The sequence below is a fragment of the Myotis brandtii genome, unplaced genomic scaffold, assembly GCF_000412655.1.
Source record: "Myotis brandtii unplaced genomic scaffold, ASM41265v1 scaffold32, whole genome shotgun sequence".
In the NCBI taxonomy this organism is placed as follows: Eukaryota; Metazoa; Chordata; class Mammalia; order Chiroptera; family Vespertilionidae; genus Myotis; species Myotis brandtii.
The window spans coordinates 5,811,276-5,832,480 of NW_005362269.1; the positions used below are offsets into that span (position 1 = coordinate 5,811,276).

At 42.5% G+C, this 21,205-nt stretch overlaps 1 protein-coding gene across 1 annotated transcript in view; it reads left to right on the forward strand.

Annotated features, from left to right (window-relative positions):
* SGCD (sarcoglycan, delta (35kDa dystrophin-associated glycoprotein)) overlaps positions 1–21,205 on the forward strand; it is a 298,931-nt gene that overhangs the window by 126,499 nt on the left and 151,227 nt on the right. The window contains exon 3 of the mRNA XM_005870533.2: positions 19,399–19,500. Coding sequence (XP_005870595.1) covers positions 19,399–19,500 — 102 coding nt within the window. The remainder of the gene's footprint in view (positions 1–19,398; positions 19,501–21,205) is intronic.

Genomic DNA, 21,205 nt, shown 5'->3' on the forward strand with positions numbered 1-21,205 from the left:
AAGCACTCCCAAACACAGCACAGCTGCACACAATTCCTGCAGAGCCCTGCGCCAGTGTGTGTCTCCTTGGCAGCTTTAGGCCCCCAACTCAGCACGTTCCCATTATGAAGAGGCCTGTTAGAAGCCTAGAGGACTGGGTCAGGGCCCCAGAAAGAGGAGCAATAAAGCTGGTGGAGAAAGTGGCCAAACCTGAGAAAGGCAGAAAGAGGATGCATGAAGGGTAGGTTCCCCGGGGCCACAGAGCAAGAAATCAGACAGAGAGGCAATGCATCTGCATTGCAGTGATTGGCCCTGGCGGAAAGCAACAGTCAGCTGCAGCCTCTTTCTCATCACCAAAGCCCCATAGGTTTGGCTAGCCCAGGGCTCCACGTGACTTCCCAGCAAACCAAGCGAGGAACCCCATCACTCCCGAGTAGTCAGTCCCCTACGTGACTGCTACTTGAACTTGGGGCGTGAGAGGATGGCATGGGGATTTGTGGAATCTTTAGGCCTGTCTTTCAGCACCTTCAGTTCCAGTTCCGGGACATTTCAACCCAGCAAAAAAAGTGAGTTTTGACTTAATCTTTGAAACATTAGTAAAAATCCTTATGTAAGTGAAAAAGAAAGCATTCCAGATTGGAACTGGGTGTGCAGAGGTCAGAGCAGCCACCGAGGGAGCAGACTTAATTTGATAAAGAGCTGAGGGAGTGGATTAGAAGAGATTAAAAAAGGAAAACGTCAGTCATCATTTTTCACCCCTAACGCCCAGAAAGACTAAATTCTAGTGTAATCTTTATGTTCAAACACGGCCATCAGCAGACTTAAAGTTTAAAACTTTTAAAGGGAGGCATTTGAAATTAATTTTGAGGTGAGGGCATAGAAGAACCATATCTGGCACTGGACAAAGGAAAAATGCTTTCAAGGAAATAGGGCCTACGGTAGTGCTTCTGTAGCCAAATGCTGCACATGGAGGAATCGAAACACAGTGGATGGTAAATCCCAAACTTCTGTAGCAGAATTGTTGTTGTAGAGGAAGATTGTCACCCAAGGGGAGAACCCATCCGGGCTGCTTTAGTGATAAAGATGATGCTGGGAATCCTAATCAAGTGTTGCCTGATAAGTAAACTAAATCCTGTCCTTTTAAAAATGCATGTCCAGGCCTGGCCGGTGTGACTCGGTTGGACTCACCCTGTGAACCAAGAGGTCGTTGGTTCAATTCCCAGTCAGGGCACACGCCGGGGGTTTCAGGCTTAATCCCCTTCAGGAGGCTGCCAATCAATGTTTCTCTCCCTCTCTCCCTCCCACTCCTCCCTTTCTCTCTAAAATCAATAAAAACATGTTAAAAACAAAATACACATCCAGACCAGCTGACATCACCAATCTAAGTTCTAAGTAACAGGTTTGTCCCAAAACAAACCTGAACCTGAATCCCTGTGATTCAACAGGGATTTTTTTTTAGAGAAATATATTTTATGGGCTTACAAGAAGCTTTGTTGGAACTCACAATATCCTTGAACTGCAAGCAACAGTGATTTTAGAGGAGTGTTAATGCAGTGAACTTAAGTAGAAAAAAAAAGAAAGGAAAACCCATACAATTGTCAGTGCTAAATGAACTGAGAAGTGGTTGGAAAGAACATTTTAGACTCAGTTCTTTCTATATTCTGTTTTTACTTTTAAGGAATCCTTTGGTATTGTTGAGCCCGATTGACTAGAATGGTACCAACATAATATGACATTTGTTTAGTATGTATATGTTTTCATATAATACTGTGGTGGAACCAGTCCATTTAGCAAGTGAGACTCATAAGATGTATTCAGACAACAAGGTTATTCTCCCAAACACAATATAACCCATTAGAACTCACTGGCTACACCACACTAGAGGGGCTTTCCCTGTCCTTGTCACTCTCAGAGAATGAAGAGTCATCTGTACAGTTAGTCATGGAGACAGTCTCATTTTAGTAATTCCAGGGAGAAGAGGAAAAGGGGCAGAGAAGTCTTCCTTAGCTAGTGCTATTGTAACTGGTGCCAGCGTTCTCTACACTTGCCTCACCGATCTCCTTCTCTAACCCTCTCTACCCCTCAATTACCAACCCAATTTCCCCTCCAGTCCCTCCCCTCCCCCAGGCCCTAAATCATCCCAGGGCCACTTACCAGACAATTAAAGACCACCCTATAGCCCAAAGTCTACTAGAATTATTCAAACTAGCCAATCCTAAACTGTTTATTCTGCCTTACTGAGGAACACCCAATAAAGTCTCTGGTCTAGGCTCCCCCATTACTCCTTCTCTCTGACTAAGCCCGGTGCCTCCCCATTTGGCCCTGCATGGAGTGGTGTGCCCCTTCTTCCCTCAGGGAAAGTAAATCATAATTTCTCCTTTCAATGGCTTTGGCCTCTCCATATGATCATTCAATCATTTCCATAAGTTAAAAACCACTTGGTACAAGAACCCAGGGCATTTCACAACTTGAAAAGTATTTTTTTAGGGTGGAAGTGTCTCTGATTACATAGTACCTGGGCTCAGAATCTTACAACCAACAGTTTAAGGAGCAACAAAAAAATAAATAAATAAGAGAAAGAAAGTGATAGCCCAGCCATAGATACTTCATCTAAATTTTGTTTTAATGAGCTGAACTAACAGTTATGGAGGTAAAGTGGGCAGTAAAAATTTACCTTTAACTCACTTATTTTCTGTGTCATTGGGTGCATAATGCAGCATTTCTCAAAGTATGTCCTCCAGAATACTCACCCCATAGACACTGAACAGATAGTAGGAAAAAATAATATTTTATTCGAATTCTCTTGGAATCTCTGGATCAACATTTTCTGACACTCTGTTCTCTTCCAGGAATAGTGTTGGATACTTTACTTACTTTGCATTTTCCACTACTGAACACCAGTTGTGCTTTTTAGAAAGTTCCGAGAGCTAAATCTCAGGAGATTAACGAACTTGCTCAAAGTTTTAAGAGGCCCATTAGATATTAACACTTAGATTTTATTGCCTTCAGAAGCCATACCTACAGAACACTATATATGTATAAGAACACAATACTCTCTGAGAATTGGATGAGAGGAACACCATAGAGCAGTGATGGCGAACCTATGACACGCGTGTCAGAGGTGACACGCAAACTCATTTTTTTGGTTGATTTTTCATTGTTAAATGGCATTTAAATATATAAAATAAATATCAAAAATATAAGTCTTTGTTTTACTATGGTTGCAAATACCAAAAAATTTCTATATGTGACACGGCACCAGAGTTAAGTTAGGGTTTTTCAAAATGCTGACATGCCAAGCTCAAAAGGTTCGCCATCACTGGCATAGAGTAACAAAACGATGGCTCAGGGAGCTAATTCCAACCCATCCACTAGCAGTTTCCCATGAGCATGGTTTGAACTCATCTCTAAATGTCACGGGACATTGGCTTTGTCATAGGACAGATAGAGGACATAATAATAGAATGGATTCTGTAATGTTAAGGAAAAGATTAGGATAATGGATATGATATCAAAACAGAGAAGTTCCATAACAAAAAATAAGTATTTTTTCTCTTTCCTAGAGTATTGGTGTTTGAAATTCCACTGTGGACCTGTAGCTTAGTTTGCTCCATGTAGGAAGTTTACATATCCTTAATTCTAATGCATTAAACTAAGACTTTAAACTAAAAAACCTATGAGTACTGGTCAGTAACCAATGGATAAAGAGAGAGGCTGCTAGGGGGTAGGAGGACTATGATGCTCTGGACCCCGTATCCCTGACCTTGAGATGTTGAGTTGGGGAAATCAGTGTAGCTGCTGGCACTGAAATAGCAATCTTTTAGGCAAGAACAAACCCACGGGATCAAGTATTAAATTCCAGTGCTGTGGGGTGAAAAAGATTGTGCAGCTCACTGTACGCTCTGTGATCAAAGTGATTTGGGGTCTTGCTAGAAGTTTTCAAAAATTAAAATTCTGGAAAAATAGGAAAGAGTAGAAAAGGATTAAATCTGCACTGTCCAATATCGTAGCCACAGGCTACATGTAAAGTTATGGAGAACTTGAAATGTGGCTTGTCCGCATCAAGATGTGCTATAAATGTAAAATACATTTCCTTTCCTTTTAATAACTGCCATATGCCTTCGATTGGCTCTGTTCATCCACTTACCCGTCAATCCATCCAACAAAAATTTATTAAGTCGTCGCCTCACGGTCAGGCCATGGGCAAGTTCATCCAGCTCCTTGGGCTCCGTATTAAACACTGGCTTGGGGATTTGCATCTGACCTAAGTATGTTTCACATGTTGGATGAAAAATAGAATTGATTTTTTGTTTTAGAGAAAATGACATCACTTCTAGAGTGTTTTCCCTAGATGCTAGGTGCCCTTGGCCTCCATTGTTCCATTTTTTGCTAGAAGATCCATTTGACTTGATTAGAATGAAAAAGAATTTTGTTCAAAGCATCTTCACAACCCATATACCCAGACAGTTGGGTGACCTGTATATAATAGTGTAAAAATAATTTTATTAGCTAGATGGGTCTCATTTTAAACGGCCGTGTGGTACTGGGAAAGTAACCTCTCTGAAATCCATTGCATCATCTATAAGATTAGGGAATTGTACTTAATGATTGCTAAGGGTTCTTCTGGCTCTAACATAAATTCTAAATAATTGAAGGAATGTTGCTATTTTTGTATATCTGGAACATTCTTCCTAATGATGTAAAATTCTGGAGGAAGATAAGGACCTTGTTTTCATTCATTGCTTGATATTTTGTATTGTTCTGTTCCATGGCCACTTCAAAGGTCTGACTGATTGGGTTATAATTCAGTACTGACAGAAAGGTAAAGCGGAAAGAACACTGGGCAAGAAGTCAGAGACCTACATCATGACTTCAGTCCTGCTACTAATACTTGTGTGACTGTGGGCAAGTCACCCCAGGGCCTTGAGCCCCAATTTCTTCTGTTAAAATGGCAAGGCTGGGTTACATGGTCTCCACGGCACTCTCTTGCTCTAAAATTCTTTAGTTTTGTATCTAGATATGCATTCAGTTAATTCTGGTCTCATCTATTTTCATGAACCAGAACCATAGATAATAAATTGTTGGCATGAGTGACTCTCCCAAGTATAGGATGAATGTCACAAGATGTAAAAAGTAAATGTTAGCCCTAACCGGTTTGGCTCAGTGGATAGAGTGTCGGCCTGCGGCCTGAAGGGTCCCAGGTTCGATTCCGGTCAAGGGTATGTACCTTGGTTGCGGGCATATCCCCAGTAGGGGGTGTGCAGGAGGCAGCTGATCGATGTTTCTCTCTCATCGATATTTCTAACTCTCTATCCCTCTCCCCTCCTCTCTGTAAAAAATCAATAAAATATATATATTTTAAAAAGTAAATGTGATTAGAGAGAATGCCATTTTATCAAAAGAGATCTCCAGTGCCCAGACCCACCCAGGACTGAGCCCAGTGTCATTTCTGACTGTGCATTGATAAACTAGTTACATCAGCATGTTTATTTCCACTCTAACGAAATGCCCCTGCAATTGCCTTCAGGCCTTGGGCTGGCCATACCCTTAGGTACAGGAATTCTCATCTCTCCTGAGGGCCTTGTATCTGTTGTCATTTAACCCAGAGGATTCATGGCTCATGTACGACCTCTAGTTTATGAGCATGTAATTAACCATGACAGTTTTAGTGATTTCTGAGCAGTGATTCAGGCCAGACCTCTGGCCTGGGGCTCCATCCAGATATTTTTCAGGGTGCCTGATTTGGGAGCCTTTAGGTGCTGCTCTGTTACCACATCTAGTGTTTGTCTTAATTCCCATCTCCTTTCCTTTTACACCTCCACTAGGCGTCTCATTTACTCCATCCATCCAATTCTCCATCTGTCAGTCGACAAGAATTTATTGTGTCTACTTTAAGTCAGGCCTAAAGAAAAATAAAATACGATTACTGCTTTCAAGAGGTCCGCCCCCTCTTGGACAAGTTTACAAATCAAGGCAAAGCTTCAAAATCCATTGCTACCTGGCACTGTGATGGACGAGCTGGTTAACAATAAAGATGACAAAAGCGATTTACTAATTGTGAAGTTTAGGGTTTATCAAGCAGTTTTTCAAAGTGTTTTCATTTCTTTGCAAAACTTAAAGGCGTTCAATATCATTATGTTATGTATCCATAAGAAAAAAATGACAGCTTTAGTGATTTGTCCAAGATAACACATTTATTTTTTTATTTACTTACTGACCTCCCACTATATGTCAGGCATTGTTCCAGTAGTAAACAAAGCAGTGTCTCTCTCTCCATGGAGCCATGTTTTAGAGGGGGTACCAACCATCCTCAAGTACATAGGAGTGGGCTGTTGGATATTGAGCAGTGCACCTACATAGATGGAGAAAGGGGTGCTATCTTAGGTAGTATGGCCAGAGAAAGCTTCATGTAGGAGGTAATATTTGAGTAAAGACCTGTATTACGTGACGAAGCCAGCTGTGCAGAGAGCTTGGGGAAGAGCATTTTAGTGAGAGGACACAGCAGATATAAAGGCCTGGACGCTGGACCTGCAGGTGGAGGACCAGGAAGAAGGTCAGGGTAGCTGGCGTGGAGTGTGTTCTTCCTCTGAGCCCACACGTTCATGGACTTGGCTTAGACAGAAATGTTCCTTTACTTCTGCACGTGCTTGATATTTAACAGGAGTCAGTCTGTGGCATTTTTAGAAGACAACAAATCGTAGCTGTCTGACGGTAAGGGAAGGCGTTCGCCCTGAGGTTGAAGAGAGGGGACTGGTACAAATCACAGGTGACACAGGATGTCGTCTGAAATGCTTACTGACTCCTGCTGCACACATGGTTCTCCACAGGTTGCTCTTTTCTGTCTTTGTTCACGAACGACCAAAAGGAGAAGGAAGTCAAGGAGTTCTACTCCTTCCTTTGTGAGTGGAGTCAATCCGGGGGTAAATGTGGGTTCTTTCTGTATTTCCTAACCCCCGGCCTGAGGGCAGTAGCTCTGTAAGCAGCCTGGTACCTTGTACTTGCTGTGTGGGGAGTCAAGGGTATGGTTGTGACCCTGAAAAGGTGAGCTGTGTGCCGCTCCATCCATTTAGACTGAGATGCACTCTTCTCTACCTGCCGGGCCAGCCAGTGTGTTTAAAATGTCTGGTTTGGATGTGACTTCCGTTTTCTAAATAATTGATACAATATTCTAGGTATTGACTTCCAGTAAAACCCTGCTGCTCGTTATAGTTTCTCTTTCTCAAGTTTGCAAAGCTTGGAGATTAGAGACAGCTTTGAGGCAGCTCTGCTGACATTCTTAACGCGAGGACAGAGTTTAGAGCGAGTCTCATCGCACCATAACCCTGACTGGAGCTAAATCCAGGTGAGAGAGGGAGTTGCCTGATGCCTGTTTCAGTGGCTTGCTCGGCCTGGCTGTGCTGTGTTTCAGGATTTGAAGCTTAAATCTACAGCAACAGAAAGAAACTCTGTGAATACTTACAGTCGTCTGACATTGGCAACTCGGAAATCAGGTCTTTCCAATATACAGAAACTAACTGGGTGATTCCCGAGTGCCTGCCTGGACCTCAGGGAAATAACTGTGGGCTTCCGTCTGGATCCACTGAAGAACTCGTTCTCTGGCACCTGACATTATTATGAAAGAGAGAGAAAATCTGCAACAAGCCCAGCCTCAAGAATCTCTCCCTTTAACAGGAGCAGGGTGGGTTTTTTTTGGGGGGGAGTGGGTTTTTTTTATTTGTTTGTTTTTGTTTTATTCCCCTAAGGAGACAGAGCACGCTAAGGCCAAATCTCTTTCAACTTTTAACTGAAAGAAAGGACAGAACATTTATAAAACACCCACAGCTTGCTACTTTCTAAGCTAGGTGACAAACATGTTAAGTACTCACACCCATCCGCCTAGGTAGTTTACTTGTATTTTATAGAAGAGGGAGCAGAGGTGCAAAATATTAAGTGCCTTGTTCAAGGTCACGTAAGGAATATAGAATAGAACTGGCATATGGGAATGGGTCTTTTTGATACGTAAGCTGCTATTTCACTGCTCTGTGTTAAAAAAAAAAAGACAATTTTAAATCTGAAAGTATTGAGTTATTCCCTAAGCTAATATCTTCATTGTATAATTACTTGCTTAAATTGTGACTTTTCCCAAGCTATTCAGCCACTCTGAAATGACTTTTTTTGTGTTTCCCGGACCTGGGCTCATTCTCACACATATATCAGTTAGTTGACATGCTGTTCTTTTTACTGCTTGCCCATTACAAGGCACTGTGTGATGAGAAAGGTGGCGTAGATGATAAAAAATGATTGGCGACTTTTCCCAGCACACTCTTGGTGGAATGAAAAACGCATGGCCTTTTATGATAAAGGGTTTCCTTTTACCTGAGCTTTGTAATTTCTAGGGGTCATCTTGGTTAAATTAGATTTTAATTCTGAAATATTGTTGCTGGAAATGTTCCCACTGGCCAGTTCATATCTCCTGAATAATAGGATTGGAACCCAAATGGAAAGTGCTAGTAAATGAGGAAGATGTGCCATGTAACCTTTGGGGACAAGTTTTCCTTTTTTTAATAGGAAGAGCTTTACATGTGCAAAAAGTTGTTACCGTAACGGGTATGTCCGACATTTCTGAATAGCAGAGGTGCCCCTCAGATGGGCATTTTTTTGTTAACCTGAGGTCTTCTCGGCCATAACGAGGGACTGTATGTTCTTTCTTCTCCTTTTATGCATCTCTTTCTTTCTGCCATGTTTTGAGTCCAAGAGAGGGAGCTTGCTTGTTGGTTAACCTCTTTGACATTCGTGTGTTGTAGAGACTGTAGGAGAAAGTGAATCTGACTCATTAGGTCTGGCTTTTACACAAAGTATACAGAGAGAGCCGTTAATAAAACAAAGGCAACTCTCTCAAGACCCTTCTGTAAGCACATGGAATAGACACTTAACCAAGAGGAGCACCCTACTTCCAACGTCTAGTTGCCTACTTACCAACTTGCCTGACAAGTTCCCATGTGTTAAGCAGTTAATGTCTCAGAATCTGTGGTAGCCCCACTGTCAGCAAGGTCAAGACTACTTTAAGCCAGCGGTTCTCAACCTGTGGGTCGCGACCCCTTTGGCGGTCGAACGACCCTTTCACAGGGGTCACCTAAGACCATCCTGCATATCAGATATTTACATTACGATTCATAACAGTAGCAACATTACAGTTATGAAGTAGCAACGAAAATAATTTTATGGTTGGGTCACAACATGAGAAACTATATTTAAAGGGCCAGAAGGTTGAGAACCACTGCTCTAAGCTCTTTGTAGTTGTGACATCGCTCATTCTTACATGACCACATTGTAAACTCAAGCCTGGCCACCTTTTCTGGCAGAGATCCAAGGGAAAGTTTTAACTTCGTGCTTGAGAACTCTTGATACTGTCACATAATGGGGTTTCCCTCTCCTGGGAAGCAGAAGTGACTAATAGTCTATGGCAATGGTGGCCATTTTCCCAAACAAAGCTAAGAAAGTCTCATGTTCTCTCCCAGAGAAGGGTTAGTTCACATCTGTAAGGAGTGAGTGGCGGATGTGGAGATTATGTAACGTGGGAGAATCCTTTATGAATGTTTCTTTTCATGCAAAGTCGTGCTCACTTGCTTTTCTGATATACTTCTCTTTCTGTAAACTGAATGTGGGGATAAAATTCTCTACCACTGAATTAGTCTGTTCTCCAGAGAAGCAGAACCAATAGGATGTGTGTGTGTGTGAAGAGATTTATTATAAGGAATTGCCTCATATGATTATGGAGGCTGACCGGTCTCAGAATCTGCAGCTAGCCAGCTGGACACTTGGGAGAGCTGATGATGCAGTTGTAGTCCGAGTCCTAAGGCTGGAGAAAACAGAGCACTGATGTTTAAGATCTAGTCCAAAAGACAGCAGGCTGAGGTACTAGAAAGAGCCAATGATTCAATTCCAATCTGAAAAATTCCCCCTGACTCAAGAGAGGGTCAGCCTTTTTGTGCTAGTCAGGCCTTCAACTGATTGGATGAGGCCGACCCACATTAGGGAGGGCAGTCTGCTGTACAGCGTCTACCAGTTCAAATGTGAACCTCATCCAGAAATGCTCTCACCGACACACCCAGAATAATGTTTGTTCAGATATCTGATCACGGCATGACCTAATCACATTGACACACAAAATTAACCACCACAGTTACTATCCCAAAGAAAGTTTAAAAAAATGGTTGTGATTTGATTTGGTTCGCTATATATTCTTGATCTCCTATGCTGTCTGTTCTTGCCCAGAGAATTTCCCCACTTCTGGGTCTCTTAAACTGTTCAGACTGTTAAAGTTCCCCTTCTTAAGGGATGGATGGAAGGTGTGGGTAATATCTGGCATAGAAATTAAATGGGAATAAAAGGTAAGTGGAATTCTTTTAACCAGTTTCAGTCTTTTAATATTTGATGATTTGATTATATGAAGTTAAAATCATTAAAGTGCTATCTTTTGCAGAGAGGAAGGCAGTCTTAATTTTTTACAAACCCTAAGACAGCCCTTCTCCTTTCCTTTCCTCCTGAATTGCTAGCTTTAAGATATCGGGTGAGTTCTAATCCCTTCACTTTCTCTTAGAAACTGTCTGAGACAAATTTAGTGGCAGACTCCTTTTTGCTTCTTCATACCTGCCCTTATCTCCCGCCTTGCGCATCCTCTTGACATTGGCAGCTCTGTCATTGACCCTCTTTCTCCTTCCTCCAGCACAAGCCTCTCAGAGCACATCAAGTCAAGGAAGTGCTAAATAGTGTGTGGCAGAGTGTGACTGCCATAGATTAGAGAAGGTACTCAGAAAAGGAAGGAAGAAGGTGATGGATGTGGGAGCTGGAGGGTGGGGTGATGGATGGTTCAGTATAGGGAGCTATTGAGTATTTGCATGTGCCAGGCACCCTGCTAAGCAGATCAAAGGTGCACATGCACCCGCACACACACACACACACACACACACACACACAGGTACTCAGAAAAGGAAGGAAGAAGGTGATGGATGTGGGAGCTGGAGGGTGGGGTGATGGATGGTTCAGTATAGGGAGCTATTGAGTATTTGCATGTGCCAGGTACCCTGCTAAGCAGATCAAAGGTGCACATGCACCCACACGCATACACACACACACACACACACACACTCCTCAAAGAAGGGCACCATAATCCCCATTTCATAGATATAAAAGGTTCAAGGAAGGTCTGATGACTAGTAAGCGATGGCACCTGGACCCCAAAATGGGACATTTTGGTTTCATAACTCATGGTCTTGATCATTGTGCTCTATGAATTTGGCTAGGCAGAGGAAGTGGGAAATCCATTCCAAAATAATTATTTAAGTTGAACAAAATTGTAGAACCCATTATCATCAAGTTCTTTTTACTAGAACACTACTTTTGGAATGAATTCTAAGGTAGTTAGTACATCAAAGTTTTAGACTCTTGTGAAGTCTTGTTGGAATTTATCTAAATTAAAATGTAAACCAGTTCCCATCACGCCCATCCTTAACATACTCCATTGGCACTGCTCAACTGTAGAATAAAAATCCAGACTAGGCCATAGAAACTTCTCCAAGATGCTCTGTAAATCTGGTCCCTTCCATCCCTGAACTCATCTACGACTGCCCTCTATCTTACACAGAGTTCTTCTCGGTGTTCCTCGATGTACCAGATTCAGTTTCCCTTCCCCCGGATCTCCAATGGTGACTCCCTCACTTCTTTTGGGTTTCTGCTGAGACAACTTCTTGCTCCTCCTGCCTGAAGTATACCCTCCCCTCTCTCCTCACCTCTCCTTTCTGGTGTTGCCTCATTCTTCATAGTACTTCAGAGCTCTGGCTGTGTAATGCTGAATAATAATAATAATAATAATAATAACAACAGACAGTACATGCCTTTGTTCACTGAGCAGACAGGATTTTCCGAGGGTTTGGTAGTTCCCTGTGCTGCATTCGTTGTCCCACTGTTTCAAGAATCCTTGCATGTAACATGGGAAGAATATTAGGCCTTAGGGGTATGTGCCAGAGAAGCAGGAATAGATATTACCTGTGGATCACTACTGCTTCTCCTTTGTTTAAGGCTCAAGGTAATTGTAGAAACTGGCAAGACGTCTGTAGGACTGCAATACCTCTGATACTAAGCTTTGGCAGGCCAATTTGGGCATCAAAACTTGAACAGAAGGGCCAAATTAAGAGGTAAGAAGGCTCTAGTGCCAGGAGTCCACGTACTAGCCTTCCTGTTTCTGAACTCATCCCTCTAAACCTTTCTCACAAGCATCAGAGAGGCACTGGGCCCTTTGAAGCTATAACTCGCCGTCTCATAAAAGACACTGCCGTGTACAACTGACAACTTTTCCTAATGAAAACAGAGAGAAGACAGGACAGGTAGCTCCCTTGGTGTTTTACTCCAGAGAAAGAATCTATTTGGGGAGGGATTTTCACAGCGTGTGTTTTTAATATCACTCGGGCCCGCGTGTTAATCAGGCTTTGTACTGGTAGGAACGCTCGTCCAGCGGCAGGATGGCCACTGTAGGGATTTGCTCCTCCTGCCTGAAGTATACCCTCCCCTCTCTCCTCACCCTCTCCTTTCTGGTGCTGCCTCATTCTTCATAGTACTTCCAAGCTCTGGTTGTGTAATGCTGAATAATAATAATAAAAAAAACAGACAGTACATGCCTTTGTGCACTGAGCAGACAGGATTTTCTGAGGGTTTGGTAGTTCCCTGTGCTGCATTCGTTGTCCCACTGTTTCAAGAACCCTTGCATGTAACATGGGAAGAATATTAGGCCTCAGGGGTATGTGCCAGAGAAGCAGGAATAGATATTACCTGTGGATCACTACTGCTTCTCCTTTGTTTAAGGCTCGAGGTAATTGTAGAAACTGGCAAGACGTCTGTAGGACTGCAATACCTCTGATACTAAGCTTTGGCAGGCCAATTTGGGCATCAAAACTTGAACAGAAGGGCCAAATTAAGAGGTAAGAAGGCTCTTGTGCCAGGAGTCCACGTACTAGCCTTCCTGTTTCTGAACTCATCCCTCTAAACCTTTCTCACAAGCATCAGAGAGGCACTGGGCCCTTTGAAGCTATAACTCGCCGTCTCATAAAAGACACTGCCGTGTACAACTGACAACTTTTCCTAATGAAAACAGAGAGAAGACAGGACAGGTAGCTCCCTTGGTGTTTTACTCCAGAGAAAGAATCTATTTGGGGAGGGATTTTCACAGCGTGTGTTTTTAATATCACTCGGGCCCGCGTGTTAATCAGGCTTTGTACTGGTAGGAACGCTCGTCCAGCGGCAGGATGGCCACTGTAGGGATTTCATCCGAACACTCAGCAGAGGCCTGGTCATATTTCACTTGTTTTCTTTGGTGTCGGCTAAAGACAAATGAGTCCCCACCTTTATCAACAAAAGCTCGCGACGCAGGAGATCACATTTTTCACCTGGGACAGGGGATGCGACTAGTTGCACTTTGGTATCCATCTCTCATTTTCTTCCCTCCCCGACAATCGATAAATTCTCCGCCGATGTCTCTTTTTAAAGGTTGCTTACAAGTTTCTGTTTCAGAACACTGTGCTACCATTGGCTCTTATGCCTAAATCCTCCCAGAATCCAGGTGTGCATTTGGAGTGATTTTGAAGAGCTGTGGCGTTTTTTGTTTTGTTGCAATTGGGCAAAAACTGCCTAATTACAGCATTTTTGAGTTGTGGGCCCCGATATCTTCTCGCAGCTGTAATTTGTCGTCTGAAGAACATCCCATTCCTGTGCATCGTAGAAGAGGACTTTCTTTAAGAGGAAAAGACCTTAATGTTTATGCTGCGTAGCTGCCATTATGGGGGGAGAGGAAGCAGACGAGAGCAGCGAGGCTTGTCTGGGTTTGCACTGAGAGCCAGCGGAAGGTTGAGGCTGGCACCTGAGAACCATGCTTTTCTCACGATTCCATGCGATGTGCTTACATTTCCTCACAATCATTCTTTAAGGCTAATCTTGCATTGACGTCTAGAGGTGCACAGCCATCCCCGTGTTGATCTGGCTGTTTTCCCAAATGGCCAGCAAGAGCAGCTCTGGTCTGGTGAGTGGTACCCAGGGGGCGTGGACTCACCAGGCAGACTTGGCTTCATCTGGGAGCTGCACTCGCGGTTCTCTGTGGCTGACAGCAGACTTTTCATCCCCTCAGTCACTCTGGGCTGTCTGTCTGCTCTGTCAGGGATTATGATAGGTGGTTGGGAAGAAAAGACACGGAAGATTCCACCCTTGTCTGTGAGAAGCTTTCAATCAGATAGAGGGAAGGACTAATAGGAGAGCCCGGGCAAGCACACTCTGGCTGCTATAGCACCTGCTGCAAGTCAGTTCATTTATGCTCACAGCTCCCAGCCACAGCATATCTCATGGCCAAAACTTTCATTAGTGAGGAAATATAATCTTGTCTCCAAAGACACAGAGAGAAGCCAAGTGTTCAAATGGTCGCTCCTGTGTCATCCTATAGCAGTGGTTCTCAACCTTCCCAATGCCGCTACCCTTTAATACAGTTCCTCGTGTTGTGCTGACCCCCAATTTCATTGTTACAAATTGAACATAATTAAAGCATAGTGATTAATCACAAAAACAATATGTAATTATATATGTGTTTTCCGATGGTCTTAGGCGACCCCTGTGAAAGGGTCATTCGACCCCCAAAGGGATCGCGACCCACAGTTGAGAACCGCTGTCCTATAGCTGACTTCTCTGCTAAACCTCCTCGCACATATAGCTTGGGTAAGAATTGAATCTTAGTCGTTTGAAACCATTGAGAATGTTGTTGTTGTTACTGTGGTATAAAACCTAGCCTCTTTATATTGATACACATGGATTGTCTCATGTATCCCTCAAATTTAGAAAATATAATTATCTTGATTATTTAAGGAAGAGTGAGCTGTAGAAAGGGTACCAACAAGTTAAGTGGTCGAGCCAGCATTTAACCCATGCGGTCTGATTTCAGAACTCATATTCTTAGCCAATGTACCCAAGTGTGTGTGTGTGTGTGTGTGTGTATGTGGGTGTGTGTGTTCCAGTGACTGAGAAAAAGTGGTTTCCAAAGGATTGCTAGGAATGCCCTAAAGGGCAAGGAGAAATAAAGCAATTTGGAAATAAAGAGAATTAGTCTTATTACCTGTGTGCGTGTATGTGGGAGGAATCCCTCCTCTTTGGTTCTTTGGTTCACCCCCAGGAAAAGTACAGTGGGGCCTTGACTTACGAGTGTCCCGACTAACGAGTTTTTCGAGATACGAGCCGTCTCTCAGCCGATTTTTTGCTTTGAGTTGCGAGCTAAAATTCGGGTTACGAGCCAGCTTCAGATACCCCACCGCTAGTTGGCGCAGCGAACGTCACAGTGAACCCCACAACATCAGCCCAGCATCACGTGTCTCACTCGTTCACTTGTTGATTTGACATAGGAGTAATTTGAGTTACGAGCTCCGTCACGGAATGAATTAAACTCGTAAGTCAAGGCCCCACTGTATAAACCAAGGAATGCCCATCCATATAGTGCTCCTGGCAACCAGGAAATACAGAATGCTTCCAATACTATCGCCTTGGCTCTATAAATTGTTAAAAGCAACTTTATAAGCTGTTATAAAATATAAGTGCATCTTTTCATGTGCTCTTGGCTATGTGTATGTCTTCTTTGGAAACATGTTTACTATTCAGATTCTCTGCCCATTTTTCAATTGAATTGTTTCTTTTTGTTATTGAATTATAGGACTTCTTCATATATTTTGGATATTAACCCCTTATCGGATATATGATTTGCAAATATCTTCTCCTATTTAATTTTGCTGATGGTTTCCTTCACTGTGTAAAAGCTTTTTAGTTTGATGTAATTCCATTTGCTCATTTTTGCCTTTGGAGTCAAATCTAAGAAAACATTGCTAAGACCAATGTCAGGGAGCTTACTGCATAGGTGTTCACATCCCCCCAATCACCAGTGTTCCCCCCTTTGGGGGCTGTATCGCACTAGTTGAGAATGCATGCTCTAATATAGTGGAATCTACCCCAGGGATAGGCCTAGGTCTTATCATTCTTATAATCCCCACAATACCTTTCAACATGCAGCACTCAGAAGGAAGCAAGTCTGTCCCGTGACAAGCATTTGCTGATTGCATACTCTGAGCTAAGCAATGTTTTAGAAACTGAAACTACTGCGGACAAAAACCCTACCCCTCATGAAGCTTACCTTCAAAAACAATCTGTGTCCAGATAAAATGGCTTTAATCCGCACTAAGGAGCGCCGGCCAGTAAACGTGCTCCGGCAGGAGAGAGCCTCGGGACCTGCTGACTGAAATAGGACTTGGCATTTCTTCCAGCTTGAAAATGTGCTGACGGGATTAAAAACCTGTGCATGCTGATGGAGCAGGAAATTCCGAGGAGCACGAAATAGTACTCTCTTCAAATCAATGTAATCCTGATTCCCAGCCCCCTCCCACAAGGCCCAGCAGGGCATTCCACTCCACGTCGCTAGCATCTCAGGATGTCCCAGTGCTTTGCCCGTGCTTGGCTCCTGGGCCCACCAGCCACTGTCTCTCATTGGCGCTGGCTGAGAGAATTATGGTCCGACCCACGTGTTCCCTTTAGGTCTAGAGAAGAGACCTCTCTGCTATTCCTGGGGGAGGGAAACCTTGGACTGTCTGGAGCCCACTTCCGTCTGAAGTCCTAACCCCTCCTGGGGACACTGGGGGGACAGTGGTCTATAGAACTCATGGCAATCACAGACCTCTTGTCCACCCCCAGCTGGGAAAAGTCTCCTCTTCTCCTTCTTGCCTCCCTTCCCAGCACACCTAGCACAATCCATTCAATCAGAGTTACCTGGTACAATAGGTAATACCAACCCCCCCTCCCCCTCCCCCCCACACACACTCACTGCTTTCGGCTTTTTCTGCTGCTTTGCTCTCAAAATCTCTAAGCCTTGTGATTACAAAGCCTGGGAATCTGTTTGAAATGGTGATGAAAAGGGCCAAGGTTTGGCATGAGTGATGTGAAGAAGGAAACAAATTAATATTTCAGTCTCTTGTCCTGCCACTCTAAAATCACTTTAATCTATACTCACTTCACAGAAAATTGTCCATTTGACATACTCAAGCAGCCAATCTGGACCAGAGATTCGGCACTCTGTCCCTCTGAGATTCGACAGTCTGTCCCATGCTTCTAGGTCTCTGGATCTATTTCATTCAGCAGTTTATTTTGTTCATTAGATTCCACATATGAGTGAGATCATGTGATACTTGGCTTTCTCTGACTGGCTTATTTTGCTTAGCATAATGCTCCTCAGGTCCTTAGGCAGTTAAAGGTGAAATGGTTTCAATGAGGCTGTTCTCAAGCTGTTTTGATGTGTATCAAATCCAGTCCGATAGTTACAGAGCCATAAAGGAGACTCTAATGTGGACCACATCAGTTGGCTATTCTAATCTGCTTTGCGTTATATTCTCAAAATACAGGCCAATAAAAAAAATTCACACTGACAGGCCTTTCCCACCACATGCCTTTGGGCAGAACTAAGGACTGGGAGGGAAACTGGAAAAATGAAGTGACGATGAATAATAATAGGAAGAAACTGTAGGTAGAAGAAATGATAAATTCGTCAAGTTTGTAGTGAATTTTCTAACAAGTCAGGTATTTAAGCAAAGGGAAGTTACTATTGCAAAGGAGTTAATTGACTGATGAGATGAATGTTTCTCAAACTTTAGTCATTCTGGTACCTTCCTTGCTGTTCCCCTTTGGCTATGTACCACCTGTGATACAGTCTCAGAGGCCAGAACGGAAAGGGACTTAATGTTTTTGTGACTCTCCATGGCTCACAGCACACAATTACAGTCGGCCTTCCATATCTGCGGATTCTGCATTTGCATATTCAATTTTCCATGGATCAAAAATATGTGGGAAAATGTTACATTGTTACCGACATGTACTATGTAGTTAGGCCTACCATGATGGGTCGGGTTGAACAGGTACAGACTTTTTCTTGCCACTATTCCCTAAGCATAACAACTATTAGAGTCTAACAATTATTTACATAGCATTTATATTGTATCAGGCATTATAAGAAATCTGGAAATGGCTTAAAGTATACAGAAGGATGAGCATAGATTATATGCAAATACTATTCCATTTTTATAAGGGACCTGAGCGTGGATTTTGGTATCCATGGAGGGCAGGGGTTCCTGTGACCAATCCCCCACAGATACCAAGAGACTGCTATATGCACAAGCAGGCTTTCCAGAAATAGCTCTTCATTTTCTCTTTTTTGTTGCGGATTCTACCTGCTGCTGGTGTGATATGAGCATGCCCTTCAGTCGGTGGCCTCTCACCCTGGCTTTGAATGCTCAGTCTGGGGCCTTCTTGGCGGAGTTGTCCCCACAAGAACTCAAAATAGAAACATACAGATGGCATGCTATCCAGGAAAGAGCAATATTACCTGAGAGATGTGTTCCCAGCCACAGGTCAGACTGCTCTTATGAAGGGGGGAGGGGGAAAGTGCTCATTTTCTGCTTGGCCATACCCCACGCCCCCTCCCCCACGTGGTGTCAGTGCTGAATATGATGAGGTACAGAGCGCGTGGCAGTGCCAGGGAGATTCCGGTGAGAAACTGCAGGGGTGTGAGCAGAGTGAGTGAAATGGGCTGGAGCATGGTTCAGGCAGGTGGCTGCTGCTGAAGTCCAGCTGATGGTAGAAGACAGGCTCAGACTTGCCGGGAATTCCATTTTTTTACAAGTAGCTGAAAAACCTGAATTTCTTTTATTCAAATTATTCAGTTTTCTAATGTCATTATGTCAAAATAGAGGAATAATTTTTTAAAGCGTATATATGTGTGTGTGTGTGCGTGTGTACTAGTATGTGTTTGTGTATGCTTTATTTTCTTAAATTGAGTCTTCAGCTTGTATACTTTTCTCTATATTTTAATATTTCTAGAGTAAACTATTAGCAAAAATGTCAGTAACTAATTTGACTTCCTAAATGTGTTGTGAACCAAATACCCCCTGTCTGTAGGCTGGATTTGATCAACAGACTGCCAGTTTGTGATTTCTGCATAGAGTTTTAGAAAAAAGGATCTCTGATTTTAACTTAAGGAATCATCTCTTCTCTCTTCCCATTCACCCCCTGCCTCCATTCTTTCTGCACTGCCTTGCCTAGCAAAAAGGACCCCCTTCATCTAGGCAAGTGAATGACTGAGGGGCATTACAGATTGCTCAGAATATAATTTTCTTAGAATAAGTGAGCAAAGAGGACAGTATGCATAATTGCATTGAACAGTGCCTCCTGGTATTTGATGTATTTGTTTGGTCCCAACTCCCCCTCATTCTACTCTCTCTTTTAAAAAAGGAGGGCAATCGCTTTGTTTTAACACGAAAGCCTGAGATATTTTGAAAGTTTGACTAACTGCATTTTCTTGTTATCTCTGTGCCTCTATTTCAGGATGGAATGGGAAACTTGAGAATCACAGAAAAAGGTCTAAAGCTAGAAGGAGACTCAGAATTCTTGCAACCTCTCTACGCCAAAGAAATCCAGTCTCGACCGGTAAGTTTCTGCTGAGAGAAAGAATTATTGTTCCTTGGGAATCCAAATCTGGGGAAATCTATCTTGCCATCAGCTGAGTATAAAGAGTGGCATGGGGGTGATGATACAGGCAATGAGATGCATTTGAGTCTAAAGTCTTGAGTGTAATCACAGCTCAATTAAAGAACTGAAGTTTGGAAAGGTAGTATGTCCAAAGCCACACAGTTCTGAAGTAGCAGAGCAAGGATTTCCACTCAGACATATATTCTGAAGCTTTGCTGTTAACCACAGTCTCATTCCTATGCTTTTTCTCTCATTCTTCCTCTTTTGCCATGATAGAAGTGATTCCTAGATACCTGGGCTTTTATTAACCGGTATTATCAAAATTAACTTTTGTTTAGGAGTGGTTTTTTGGTTGTTTTTTGTTTCTCTGGTTTTTATTTTTTGTTTCCTGGTGGGTGGTGGAATTTGCTGGTTGGAAGGGATTATTAATACATTTGCTTTGCCTGGATTGATCCGCATCCACCTGCCAGCAAAGAGCAGCAGGAAAGTTCCCCAAAGCGTCATTTGCTTCATGTGCATTGATTAGGGTAATTAATGAAATTCAGCAACTTGATGCAGTGGGTAATTATATCTGAATGCTATCTAAACTCCTAAGTTGTATTAAACTGAGTGCAATTGTTGAATTGCCAACAAATGTATTTCCTTGTGTGCCTAGTGAAAGAGAGGAAGCCATGATGTTAAAATTGTCAAAAAGAACAAATCAGTTTATGTACACAATGATTATTAAATTTAACTGGAACTCACAGTATACTGGCTTGGGCACTTAAAGTACCAAGAGTGTTGTAAACGTATCCATTGTCTTTGAGGAAACTATATCCTAGAAGGAGTAATGGAATGGAACTATAACAAGGAATTCAGGAGATGATTCTGCTAACAATTTATTGTATTTTCTCCAGCCATCTGTCATGAGTATACAGGGTGTCCCTAAAAAACGTATACACACTTTAACAGTGGATAGCTCAATTTTGAAAATGATCATGAGTATACAGGGTGTCCCTAAAAAATGTATACACACTTTAACAGCTGGTAGCTCAATTTTGAAAATGAAATGTATTTTAATAAACACTGCCTTTATAATTATTCAAATGGTGTATATACATTTTTAGAGACCCCCCATATTTATTTTAACAAAAGCATACTTTTCATGCTATTCTGTACTTTTTCCTCCAAATAATATATTAACAGTAAAAATTGTATAGCTAAATAATATTTAAAAGTTTAAGAGCTTTTTTGAGGTATGACTGATGAAGAATAAACTATAGAGACCCCCCCCCACATTTATTTTAACAAAAACATACTTTTCATGCTATTCTGTACTTTTTCCTCCAAATAATATATTAACAGTAAAAATTGTATAGCTAAATAATATTTAAAAGTTTAAGAGCTTTTTTGAGGTATGACTGATGAAGAATAAACTATATATATGTAAGGGTGCAATTTGATAAGTAGTCACATATGTATATACTTGTGACACTATCACCACAATCAAGACAATGAACGTGTGTCACCTCTAATAGTTCCTCCATGCCTTCATCCTGTGGCAACCTCCCTACTTCCCCAACCCTGTCTGCAAGCAACCACCCATCTACTTTCTGTCCTTTACATTCTCTTGCATTTCTTAGAACTTCATGTAAATGAAATCAGACAATTTGCAAACCTAAAT